This window comes from Dipodomys ordii, unplaced genomic scaffold (assembly GCF_000151885.1).
Source record: "Dipodomys ordii isolate 6190 unplaced genomic scaffold, Dord_2.0 Scaffold56, whole genome shotgun sequence".
Lineage (NCBI taxonomy): Eukaryota > Metazoa > Chordata > Mammalia > Rodentia > Heteromyidae > Dipodomys > Dipodomys ordii.
This window is the reverse complement of record NW_012267272.1, coordinates 8,867,350-8,879,064: the sequence shown is the minus strand read 5'-3', so window position 1 is coordinate 8,879,064 and position 11,715 is coordinate 8,867,350. Positions and strand designations below refer to the sequence as shown.

Genomic DNA, 11,715 nt, shown 5'->3' with positions numbered 1-11,715 from the left:
CTTCTTCTTCTTCTTCTTCTTCTTCTTCTTCTTCTTCTTCTTCTTCTTCTTCTTCTTCTTCTTCTTCTTCTTCTTCTTCTTCTTCCTATTCTTCTTCTTCTCCTCCTCCTCCTTCTTCCTGCCTCCCTCCCTCCTGCCTGCCTCCCTCCCTCCCCTTCCTCCTCTTCCTTCTGCTTCTCCTCCTTCTCCTTCCTCCTCCGTCCCTCCCTCCCTCCTCCTCTTCTTCCTCCTCCTCCTCTTCCTCTCTCTTTTCCTTCTCTTCCTCCTCTTCCTCTTTTCTCATCCTAGGGTTTGAACTCAGGGCCTGGGCACTGTCCCTGAGCTTCTTTTGCTCAAGATTAGTGCTCTACTGCTTGAGCCACAGCCCCACTTCTGGCTTTTTTTTGTTTATGTGGTACTGAGGAATTGAACCCAGGGCTTCATGCATACTAGGCAAGCACTCCACCACTAAGCCATATTCCCAGGCCTCAGGCTTTTCTTAGAGTAAAAGAAAAAAAAAGTAATAAATTAAAAAATTAAAAGCAGCACTTATAAGAGTGCCTGCACTGCACCAGAAAAGACATGTCTTTCATGCATTTATTGGTATTGCAATACCTCTTGTTTTATATATGAGAAAGGTACGGAACAGAGAGCTATGATCCGCACCCAGGTCCATTTGATTCCAGAGTCTCAGGGCGTTTCCTCCGGGGTACGTTGCATTTAGAGGGAAAATCAGGTCTAGTTGAGCCATTGGAGTCCTCTGGAACACCAGAGTCCAACTCTGCTGTGCTCATGAGTTAATCCTGCCTGTCCAGGGCTCAAGTATTGCCTGTCCAGGATGACAAGGCCCCGGTGAGCCCCAGGCTGGCTTTCACCTCAGCCTGCTTCCCTCAGAACTGAGCTTTTCCACTTTGAGTGCATTAGAGATCTAAATCCCTTGAGGCCCTGTCTGTTTTATTTTCATTCTAGCTATCTAGGTGACTTGTCCTAGCTCCAGTTTCCAACTTCAGATAGACTCAAATCCTTTTCATCATCCGAACAGTCTGGCTGTGTCTCTGAAGGTCTCTGAGACTCCGGATGTTGCCGGGGAGACCCAGAGAGTGGCTCATTTGTTTGGAGGTAAATAATGAGTCATTAGCAGTATTTACATATCTGGGCATCAGTAGAAGAGCAATCCGATAATGAGTGGAGCACAGCAGGTTCCCAGGGAGGGTGAGCTGATCCTCCACACCTAGAAGAAAACACCAGCCTCAGCTGGAGGGGATCCAATCCCACTGTGGCTACAGATCTTCAGAAGGGAGGGGCTGGCCCTGTCTCCCTGTCTTTAGCTGAACCGGAGGCCATCTTGAACTATGCTCTGCTCTCTTCTTGCCCTTCTCCTCCTCAGTGCTTCCTTAGGTGGGTGCTCTCCCATCTGGCAGAAGCCTTTCTTCACATATTCACCCTCATCCTAACCCCGTGGAGCTTGCAAACTTGCCGGCAAGGGTCTGCCATAGAACAGGGCCTTTTGACTCAGTCACAGAAGTGCTGAGCTTTGGTTAGCCCCAGAGGAAGATTCTGAACTCTTGGTCTCCCAGCAATTCATTTGTATCCTTGACTCTCCTAATGGACTCTCTGTGATAGATGGGCCATGCTCTGTCTGGGTGGAAGGCAGCTGGGTTGGGACGCTTGCTGTCTAAACATTGCTTTATACTTCTCACAGGTACCCAAGCTCAGACGATCCAGCAATGGCCGGCTGCCAGGGTGCAGACTGTGGGCAGCTCCCTTACGCTGGAGTGCAAGGTGACAGGAACATCAAATCCTAACCTATACTGGTACCGGCAGGCCACAGGAGGGGCCCTCCAGCAGCTCTTCTACTCTATCAGTGCTGACCAGGTAGACGCTGCAGCCTCCCACGGTCTCACAGCCTCCAGATCCAAGGATGGGCAGTTCTTCCTGAGTTCTGAAAAGCTGCTCCTCAGTGACTCTGGCTTCTATCTCTGTGCCTGGAGTCTCACACTGCGCTGGGTGGGGCAGACATCTGTGCAAAAACTCCACCCACTCCTCAGCCCTCACCAGCGGCCCTCCCCAGGAGCCCTTACCCAGAGACGGGTGGAAGATGTTGGTGACAAGGTCCCTGGCTTTTAGCCAAGGCGAGACCCAGAAATCTGTGTGAGTCAAGCCAGGCATCTCCCAAGAACTTGACAAAGTTCTTTGTAAAATCATCTATGCAAGCAGTGAATTATTTAGCAGAACCCGTGAATCACCTAGATCAGGTCTTCAATACATTTGTGTCTGGTCCTTGACTTACACCAGGCCTTGAAGCATAGTATATTGTTGGTCAACATTGTATGTGTGTATGTAGCTCAGAGAAGTACAGTACAGCTACAGTCAGACATGAGGTCAAGTGGGCTGGTGCATAGACTAGAAAATGCAAACTAAAGCTACTTAATGGGTTAATTTAGTCACCTGGTGACTAAAATTACTCCTGGGTCATCAACCTTTCTGCTGACACTAGACATTTTGTGGAGGTGTGGACCTGAGCCTTTGAGCCAGGGAGGGACAGTAGAGTTTTATGCAGATTAGAAGTTAATGTAAGAAGCATGCATTTGAGATTGCTGTTTGGGACATTTGAGCTTTGAAAAAATTCCAGTTCCTCTGTCTGGCTTCTCTTGTAGCAAAAGAGAGAGCAGAATGACAGATGGTGGGTGATCAAAGACATACACTAGACTGAGGAAAAAGAAGAGGGCTGTGTGTGCGACAGAAGAACCCTGAAAGGAGAAATGACTTGGATGGAAATGAAGAGGAAAAAGGGCAATGTGAATAGTTGGAAAGGATGCCTTGGTTACCTTGGCAACCGGCTTCCTGCATTCCTCATTCTTCTCTAGTCCTTTTTCTTTTTTTTTTTCTAGTCCTTTTTCTTAAAGATTTTCTTCTGTAATGCCCTTTATCTTCCACAAGGGGGCACAAGAAGTTTGAAAATAACTAAAATCGCATCCCATAATCTAGGATTATTCAGAAATTAAATGGTATTTTCAATATCGTTTAGGCTGTGGGGAAAAATCTGAGGGTGAGACACCACATCATCCAGAGTGTAATACACTCTGGAAGTGTAATAATGGCGAAGAGTTCAGCTACACTTGAGGGATCAAGTGCTATTTTGTGCTCAGTGAGCCAGCATGGAGATTCAAAAGCACAATGAGGTATACTCATCTGTGTTGGACAAGTTTAATCCTTACTTTTTTAAGTGTAAATTTACTAGATTCTGTGAAGTTGAGCTGTTTATTTAAAGCCTCTAGATTTCATTTCTTTAACCTATAAAACTTGCCTGAGTAGATTGTTACCTATTTTAAATGAGATGGAGTGTGTGAGTCTCATTACAAATTTTCAACAGATAGGATCTTCTTAAGATTACAGGATTTGATTGCAGCTTGCCACAAATAAATACATTTAAACACTGAAGTTAGAAACTGTGCAGTAATTATTTTCTTACAATATTGAATCTACTTGGTTGGGAAACGCATGGAAGTTGTAACCTGCCTTGTGCTTACTCTGATACTGGCCATCCGTCTTTCCTATTGGTGCTTTATGAAATCTCACCATCTTTCTTAACAGAGAAATGTCCTTTGACAGTCATAACTAGCCTAGTGGCAGATGGAAGAGAGTTCATACAGATATTTCATTCCTTTAAGATATTCAGCAAAGTGCTGGCAAACATCATGGTGGAGACAATACTTTTCACTAGATTTAGCAAAATTCTTTAACTAGCTCTAGATAACACTTCCAACTAGATTTTGCAGTATCTGATTCCAAGCAAGAGAGTTGGTTTGAGTAGAAATGAGGAAACATCTATAAATGTAAACTCAGCCCTGTAATACAAGCTTGGTGTGATATCCCACTCCAACCACTGGGGGCTCTCAGCCCCTCTAATTTTCCATTCTCTCTTGAATTGTATTCTTTCACATCATTCTTACCCAGACTGGGCAGAAGATATCAAACAAACAGACTTTACAGGTTTTAGCCACATGTGGAAAAAACAGTAAAATGTAGTCTCTGCAGCATGCAACCCACAGCTGAGACATTTAGAAACTGACCGGGTTGCAGCCTGCCAATTATCCAGGCTCCCTTTCCTGCAATTCATTTGCACCTCTCATTATAAGCATAGTAGGACAGTGTGTGTTTTAGGGGGCTGTAGTGGGAGGTGGGTGGGAGTTTGGGGGAGGGTCGGTGGGAGGAAGAAATGCCCGAGTGATGTGGGTCTGAAGGAACCCCAATTGGGTCATAACAGTTACTTCAGCTGTTTGACATTCTCCACTATCTATATAATGCACCTGCTGCAGCCCCAGGCGTGCATGACCTCTAGCAGGTGTGAAAGCTACGTTAGGTGGTGGATCCTCCTCTAGAGATCCTCTCCTTTGCCCTCTGAAGTTCCTCACTGCCCGAGTGCTGGATGGAGGCCCAGGTAGAAAGAGAAGAACAGGAAGGGCTTGGGGGAGGGGGCAGGATGTGGCAAGTGTGGTTCCACTGCTGCTCAGGAGGTGGGTGGGGGGAGGGACTTTCACAAGCACCCCAGATGTGAGAGCTGGGAAATGTCAAGCCACATCCTGTTGTGACTGCCTAGGATGGAGCTAGGGCAGGTTGGCTGTTGTTACTTGGTGCTGATGTTACTCAGAGATAACCAGCCTGGCAGTCAGCACTGGCTGCAACATCCTCATTTCTGCCTTAGTCATCTGTGTTAATCCTCAAGGGCCCTGACCTGCATCTCTTCACTTCCTGGTCTTTGATCCAAGGCCATTCTCCTTAACACTATTCACTCACCTCTCTCATTCATGGCCATAGACCTCTTCCCTGGAGGAGGTCCAGGGAGCTAGTGTCAGAATTCCTTGTGTGTCTGTTAACTGTAGGGCCTTGCCACAGCACCCATTACACCATCAGACGCCCTCTGAGATGGTCACCGAGGAGTGTGATTCCAGGGTGGGAGAGCCTAGATTCCATACTTGCCATCCTCTTCCCTGAATCTGAGGAGCAGGGCTTGAAGACTCCTCATGGGTTATCTCCCCCTCTCTCTTCATGTCACCAAAGAGAATAGGAAAGCCCAGAGAATAAAAATAAATTGTCCAGGGTCATGTAGCTGGGGACAGTGGAAGACTAGAAGTGAATTCTCTGTGTTTTAGCAGCTCCTAAACTTCAGACAAAGCTTGGGTAACATGAACTCCTTCATGAGCTGTGGCATTCCTATAACTTTATGAACAGTTGTCTAAGAATCAATAAGGTAAAATGATCATGCCTGTAAAGGTGTGAGGATGAATGGATAAATATAATCAATAATAATAATAATAATCCTGCAGAAACTGGGTACATTGGTGAGGTGAAGTTGAAGAAATATGACAGAATCGCAATACTCTGTGTTCGATCCCAGCACGGAAAGAGAACTCACTCTATGCCCACAGGAAGGGGAATATGTGGCTTATAAGTAGCCTGTGTAAGAAAGATCTAGAACTTTGAGTCAAAAGTAAGCTCTGAGTCAATGAGGGGGATATGGTTACAAAAAGTTGAACAATTACCCAAGAGCCCACACATAAGATCTTGAGAATAGAAAGGAGAAGCTCAGTCTTTATCCTATGTAGGTCAGAACCCACCTGGTGCAGAAGTCTTTCTGAATATCACCCCTCTAGGAAGATAGAAGGATAAAAACAAATTGAGTGTGCTCAGAAGAGAGAGGCTAGGTTGTAAAGGGTAGAAAGTACTTAAAACTATGTCTTATGAGAACAAAAAGTAAGAAACGTGGAAACATTTAACCTGGAACCACCTTTAACCTGTATTTGCTGTGTTTATGATAACAGCTAATTCACTGACACTCTGCTAAGTTGTACATATGGAGGAGATGGAATAAGTGGATGTGGCAGAGCCTTTTAGGGAAATAAAGCTGAGTCTTATTTACCCAGGGTCTCTCCATGTCTTTCTGGCTTTAAATTCCATATTTTTTTTTTGCAATTGAGTTCTTTTTTGGCCTGTATTTTGTTTACTCTCTGGGATCATGTTTTAAAAAGTGATTATTCTGTCTTTCATAGACTTGTAGATTCTTGCCTAAACATGAGAACCCTATATTTGGAAGGGTCAGAGAGCAGTGAGATTCATGGATCAATAGGGTGAAATTTTTCATAGTGACTAATGTCCTACTTAGGCTGGTGGAGTGTTCCCTGGGGATGGAGTTGGGATTCAAGACTGCTACGGTGCTTCTTTACTACACAGAAAGCTGGTGATTCTGATACAAATCTCACTTGATGTGACGGGGAAGAGGTCTGAGTTATAACTGTTGGATGGCCTAGAACTTGGGCTTAGAGCCACTATTTAAACCTGTACTGTTTATATCAGCAATGAGTCTTCTCAGGACATGGTAGGGAATGAGGCCCATAAGTAGCCCAGGGCCACAGTTTCCCTCAAGACACTCATATTCACATATACAGCTAAGATCAGTTACAAAGCAAATTGATAAACTTTGTAAAAATCACAATGGTTGATCCCATTTGAATTCCGATTTTGTTTTGTTGAACTACAGATGGTACTTGCTCATCTCTGGACCTCATCTCTCCTAGCAGCCTTTTTAGGAGTCCAAACACAGAAAAGACAAAAATGTATGGATGGAAATGGGCCTTGGAGAAGCCTGTAGCACAGCCTTTTCTCTGTTGGAAGGAGCTGTTTCAGAGAAGAATCGAGATTATGACAATAAATCTTTTTTTTTTTTTTTGGTCCGGTCGTGGGGCCTGAACTCTGGGCCTGGGCGCTGTCCCTCAGCTCTTCAGCTCAAGGCTAGCGCTCTACCACTTGAGCCACAGCGCCACTTCCGGCTTTTTTCTTTTTGCTTATGTGGTGCTGAGGAATTGAACCCAGGGCCTCATGCATGCAAGGCAAGCACTCTACCACTGATCCACCTTCCCAGCCCTATGACAATAAATCTTAAGGAGAGGCAGAGTTATAGTGTGGTAAGGAACCCAAGGACTTCAGATCCACAAATACACACAGTAAAAGGAAGAAAATCTTTCAGATTGGGGAGGGGAGCAGCCAATCCAAGACTAAGGGAATACTTAGTGTTTGGGGCCCAATAAGGTAGCCAAAGTTATGGATTATGGGATTTCAGGAGACCTAGGTCACCTTCTTAGAAACTACAGGAGTCTACCATAAGCAATGGGAATGAACTATCAGTTTGTTGGCCAGGCTTTGTGGTAATATACAGCAGAGTGTCCTTATGTGCCATTGGAAATTATTTTCTATAGATGTAGTGGGAAGCATCCTGGCAATTCAAGTTTAAGAGGCTGGTTAGGTGAGCAGAAATCAGCTTCCACCATGGACCATTAGTTCATTTCTTATTGGATTGTTTTTTGACGGTTTAATTTTTTAAGTTCTCTGTATATTCTGGATATTACGCCATTGTCTGATATGTACTTTGTTCTATTTTGAATTGATGCTGGTACAAATTGATCGATAAGGGTTCAATTTCTGTTTTCTGCACATGGAGATCCAGTTTTGCCAGCACCATTTGTTGAAGAGGCTATCTTTATTCCATCCTATATGTTTAGTTCCCTTATTATTAGATGGCTAGAGGTCTATGAGTTTACTTCTGGGTCTTCTATTCTGTTGTATTGGTCTGTAGGCCTGTTTTTGTGCCAGAACCAAGCTGTTTTCATTATTATAGCACTGTAGTTGAGTTTAAAGTTTGGTATTGTTATACCTCCAGCACTACTGTTTGCTAAGAATCACGTTTGTGATTCCCAGCCTTTTATGGTTCTATATTAATTTTTCGGATTGTTTTCTCTATCTTATTGAAAAAATGATTTTGATATTTTAATGGGTTTTTCATTGAATTTGTAGATTTGGGAAGCATTGTCATTTTCATATTAATTCTGCCAATCTAGTCACATGAAGGACTTTCCACTTCCTATGTCTTCTTTGATTTCCTTCTTTAAGTTTTTATAGTTTTCACTGTAGAGGTCCTCATTTGTTAAGTTGATTCCTAGGGTTTTTTGTTTGTTTGTTTGTTTTTAACAACAAAATCCCCTATGTTTCCATTTCTAAGAGGGTTTTTTGGGGGGGGGACTATTGCAAATGGAGTTGCTTTCCCAATTTCAGTCTCTATCTTCTCATTGTTTGTGTACAGGAAAGCTACTGATTTTTGTGGGTTGGTTTTAAATCCTGCTATTTTACCAAAGCTTTGCATCAGTTCGAGTAGCCTGGGAGGGAAGTGTGTAGAGTCTTTTAAATTTAGGATCATATCATCTGCAAACAGGGATAGTTTTACTTCTTCCTTCCCTATTTGATTCCTCCTTATGAGTCTTCTTAGAATAAGAAGTAAAAATGGCCAGTAGACTCATGAAGAAACTCTCAACATCTCTGGCCATAAAGGAAATACAAGTCAAAACAACATTTGAGATTCCACCTCTCCCCAGTTAGAATGGCCATTATCAAGAAAACAAACAATAACAGATGCTACTGAGGATGGAACCAAAATGGAACCCTAAGACACTGTTGGTAGGAATATAAACTTGTTCAACCACTTGGGAAAGCAGTATGGAGGTTGCTCAAAAATTAAACATAGAGCTGGGCATTGGTGGCTCATACCTATAAACCCAGCTACTCAGGAGGCTGAGATCTGAGGATTGTGGTTCAAAGCCAGCCCGGGCAGGAAAGTCCACAAGACTCTTATCTCCAATAAACCACTCAGAAAACTGGAAGTGGTGCTGTGGCTCAAGTGGTAGAGCATTTGCCTTGAGCTGAAGAGCTGAGGGACAGCGCCCAGGCCCAGAGTTCAAGCCCTACCCCCATCAACAACAACAAAAAAATTAAACATAGAGCTTCCCAGTGATCCAGCAGTTCCACTACTGAGCATTTCTCCAAAAGATTACAAACCAGGTTGCAGTAAAGCCATCAGCACAATCATGTTCATTGCAGCATTATTCACCATAGCCAAGATGTGGAATCAGCCTGGATGCCCCTCAATGGTTGAGTTGATATAGAAAATGTGGTGCATATACATAGTGGAATTTTATTCATTCATGAGAAAGAATGGTATTGTACTATTTGTAAAGAAATGGAAAGACCTGGAAACAATTATGTGGAGTGAAATAAGCCAGGCCCAGAGAGACAAAGGATGCATGTTTTCCCTCATACGTGGAAGCCGGAGTTGGCTTACAAACTCATAAGTCAATATGTTGGGTGGCATGCAAATGTATACCAGTGTACTTACTGATATATGGTAGATTCAAGGGAGGACTCCAGTAGAGTAATTCCTTAGAAAGGCAAAGTCAAAGTTCACCAAAATAAACACCAGGACTCTGGTATTAGAAAGGGGTGGGGGAAAGGTCAAGGAGAAAGGGGTAGACAAATGAAAGGGACAAGAGATGGAGAATACAGTCAAAAATGTAATATATATTCTACAAAATTTAGAGGAGTGAGGGACAGGGTGGGTAGGGGAAGGATGGGTGAGAATGTTGAAAGGGATATCATTGATCAAGATGCGTTATATTCGTAAGCTGCTGTGTTAAATGGCAACTCCTTTGTACAACTACTTAAAGATAATTACAAAAAAAGCAAGAAAGAAAATGCTGCATTTTTGTTCTCACACACAGGACTCTGAACACCAATCTCTCACTTCTAAACCCATGCCTAGCTAGAGTCATCTTACAACATTCCTCCTACACAGGGCATTTTCAGCCATGTGTCACATCCACTGTTAGAGGTTGAGCCAGACTCTGGTTTACCCTCCCCCTCCCCCAGAACGGGTAAATGGCTCAGAGCAGGAAATGGAACTGTTAGAATCCATAGATAGTAATTGCTCCTAGAGCAACCCTATGCCCCAGCCTGACTTAGCTTAGCAGTGAGCAGTGTAGAAGAAAGATCTTTATGGATGCTAAATGAAACTGTATCTGATAAGAAATGTGTCTGACACAAAATGAAATATGGTGACAAGAAATGTTTTCTTTAGCTGGGCACTGGTGGCTCATGCCTGTAATCCTAGACAAACAAGAGGCTGAGATCTGAGGATTGTGGTTCAAAGCCTGCTCAGACAGCAAAGTCCTGGTGAGACTCTTATTGTCAATAAGCTAAAACATTCTGGAACTGACACAGTGGCTCACATGGTAGAGTTCCAGCCTTGAGTACAAAGAAGCTCAGGGAGAGCACTCAGGCCTTGAGTTCAAGCCCCAGCACCAGCAAAAAAAAAAAAAAAAATGGTTTCTTCTAGGCAAGTGAAGGTGACCTGAGTATCCCTTGCCACAGAATCTTTTGTGCTCTCCAGGAAGTCCCTATTATTTCATAATCATTTGGTTGGCCTTTTCCTTCTCCTCATTGTCAAATAAGTCCAGGGAGGCGGTCAGCTACCCCATGGGGACCCTGGTATTCTTCTACAGATGCTATGTGTGGACCTCTTCATCAGTATGCATGGTATCTCCACACTGGTATTACTTGTAGAGTTTACTGCTCTCCTTGTCCTACATTGTGCCCACATGGTTCCTTAATGACATGAAACTCAGGTCAGCCCTAAGTTGTTAAAACAAGTGGACTGTGGCTTCAGTCAATGAAAATTCAGTGTCTCTCATTGCAGGAATAACTCTGAACCCAATGATTGTTTCAGAAGCTTTTTCCTGGTGTCCAGAACCAGGATAGTCCTGGTTTGTTGGTTTATGCAAGTATCCTATCTGGTCAGTGGGTCTTTCACTCTCAATAGTATCCAAACTCATAAAACAAGATATCATTGCTCTATATCTAGCCTATTTTTGCTTAGTTTATCCTCAGGAGGAATGGAGAGGAAATGATCCAGATTGATGCACTTAGATTCTTGAGAAAGAGGCAGAGGCAGAAGTAGAAAAGAGGATTTTCCCCGTGTCCATGAGTTGAATATTGGGAAATGTTTGGGAGAGATGAAGAATGGGTTTTAAAGACTTGGAAAGAAAATCTTTCTTGTGTCACCTAGGGTGTTGGATGGTGATCAGGTGTTTTTATTTTTTTCTTCCTCTCTGCAAGTCTGTTAAGTCTAGTTTTCACCCTAGAGGGTGAATTGTACCCGACATTTGTTTCTCTAAAGAAGAGCCCTTTGCTCTTCATCTTGACATGGTGGCAAATCTAGGGTAAAAGCCAAGCTTCTCCTACAATCTCCTACCTGCTAGTGGATGCCTTTGATTTTGGCATCTGCAAAATGATAATCCCCAAATGACAGACCCAATTCTCCTTTTTGAAGAACTGCCTTCTTCCCTTGGTCTAACTTCACAGCTGCTCAGACCTTCAGATGTATTTTCTCAAAAACTCCTATCCTTCAACACTCCAGTTCCAGTCTCTTTTCCGTGTCCCACACAGCACCTTATTTTTTTTTCTGAAGCATTTGCTCATTATTTCATATACTCATCTCCCTCCCATCCCCACCCCCACCCTTTAGAGGAACTACAGGAATATGTCCACAACCTTTCCCATACAACTAAAGAGTGGAGGCATCCTTTTGTGAATGTTGGCGTAGGGCCTGATGCCTATCACCTTTGCTGTCCTGCATTTTAGTCATCATGGAAACAAACCAACACATGACAACGGACGAAACAATGATCAACAAAACAACTAGTGCAGGTTGAGACTCTAGACATCGTTTAAAACTAGTGGGGGTTATCAGCATGCCACAAGCTCCCTAAGCCAACTCAGCCCTAAGAGTCATTCCTTCCTGGAATATGGAAGCCATCTTTATGAAATCTCTCACCTCTATTTCCTGGATATTTGGTA

At 43.4% G+C, this 11,715-nt stretch overlaps 1 gene segment (V, D, J or C); it reads left to right on the top strand.

Annotated features, from left to right (window-relative positions):
* The first annotated feature begins 1,172 nt into the window (after positions 1-1,172).
* On the top strand, positions 1,173-3,424 carry LOC105989543. The segment is given in 2 exon segments: positions 1,173-1,377; positions 1,682-3,424. Coding segments are annotated over 2 exon segments (471 nt in total).
* Positions 3,425-11,715: the final 8,291 nt, after the last annotated feature.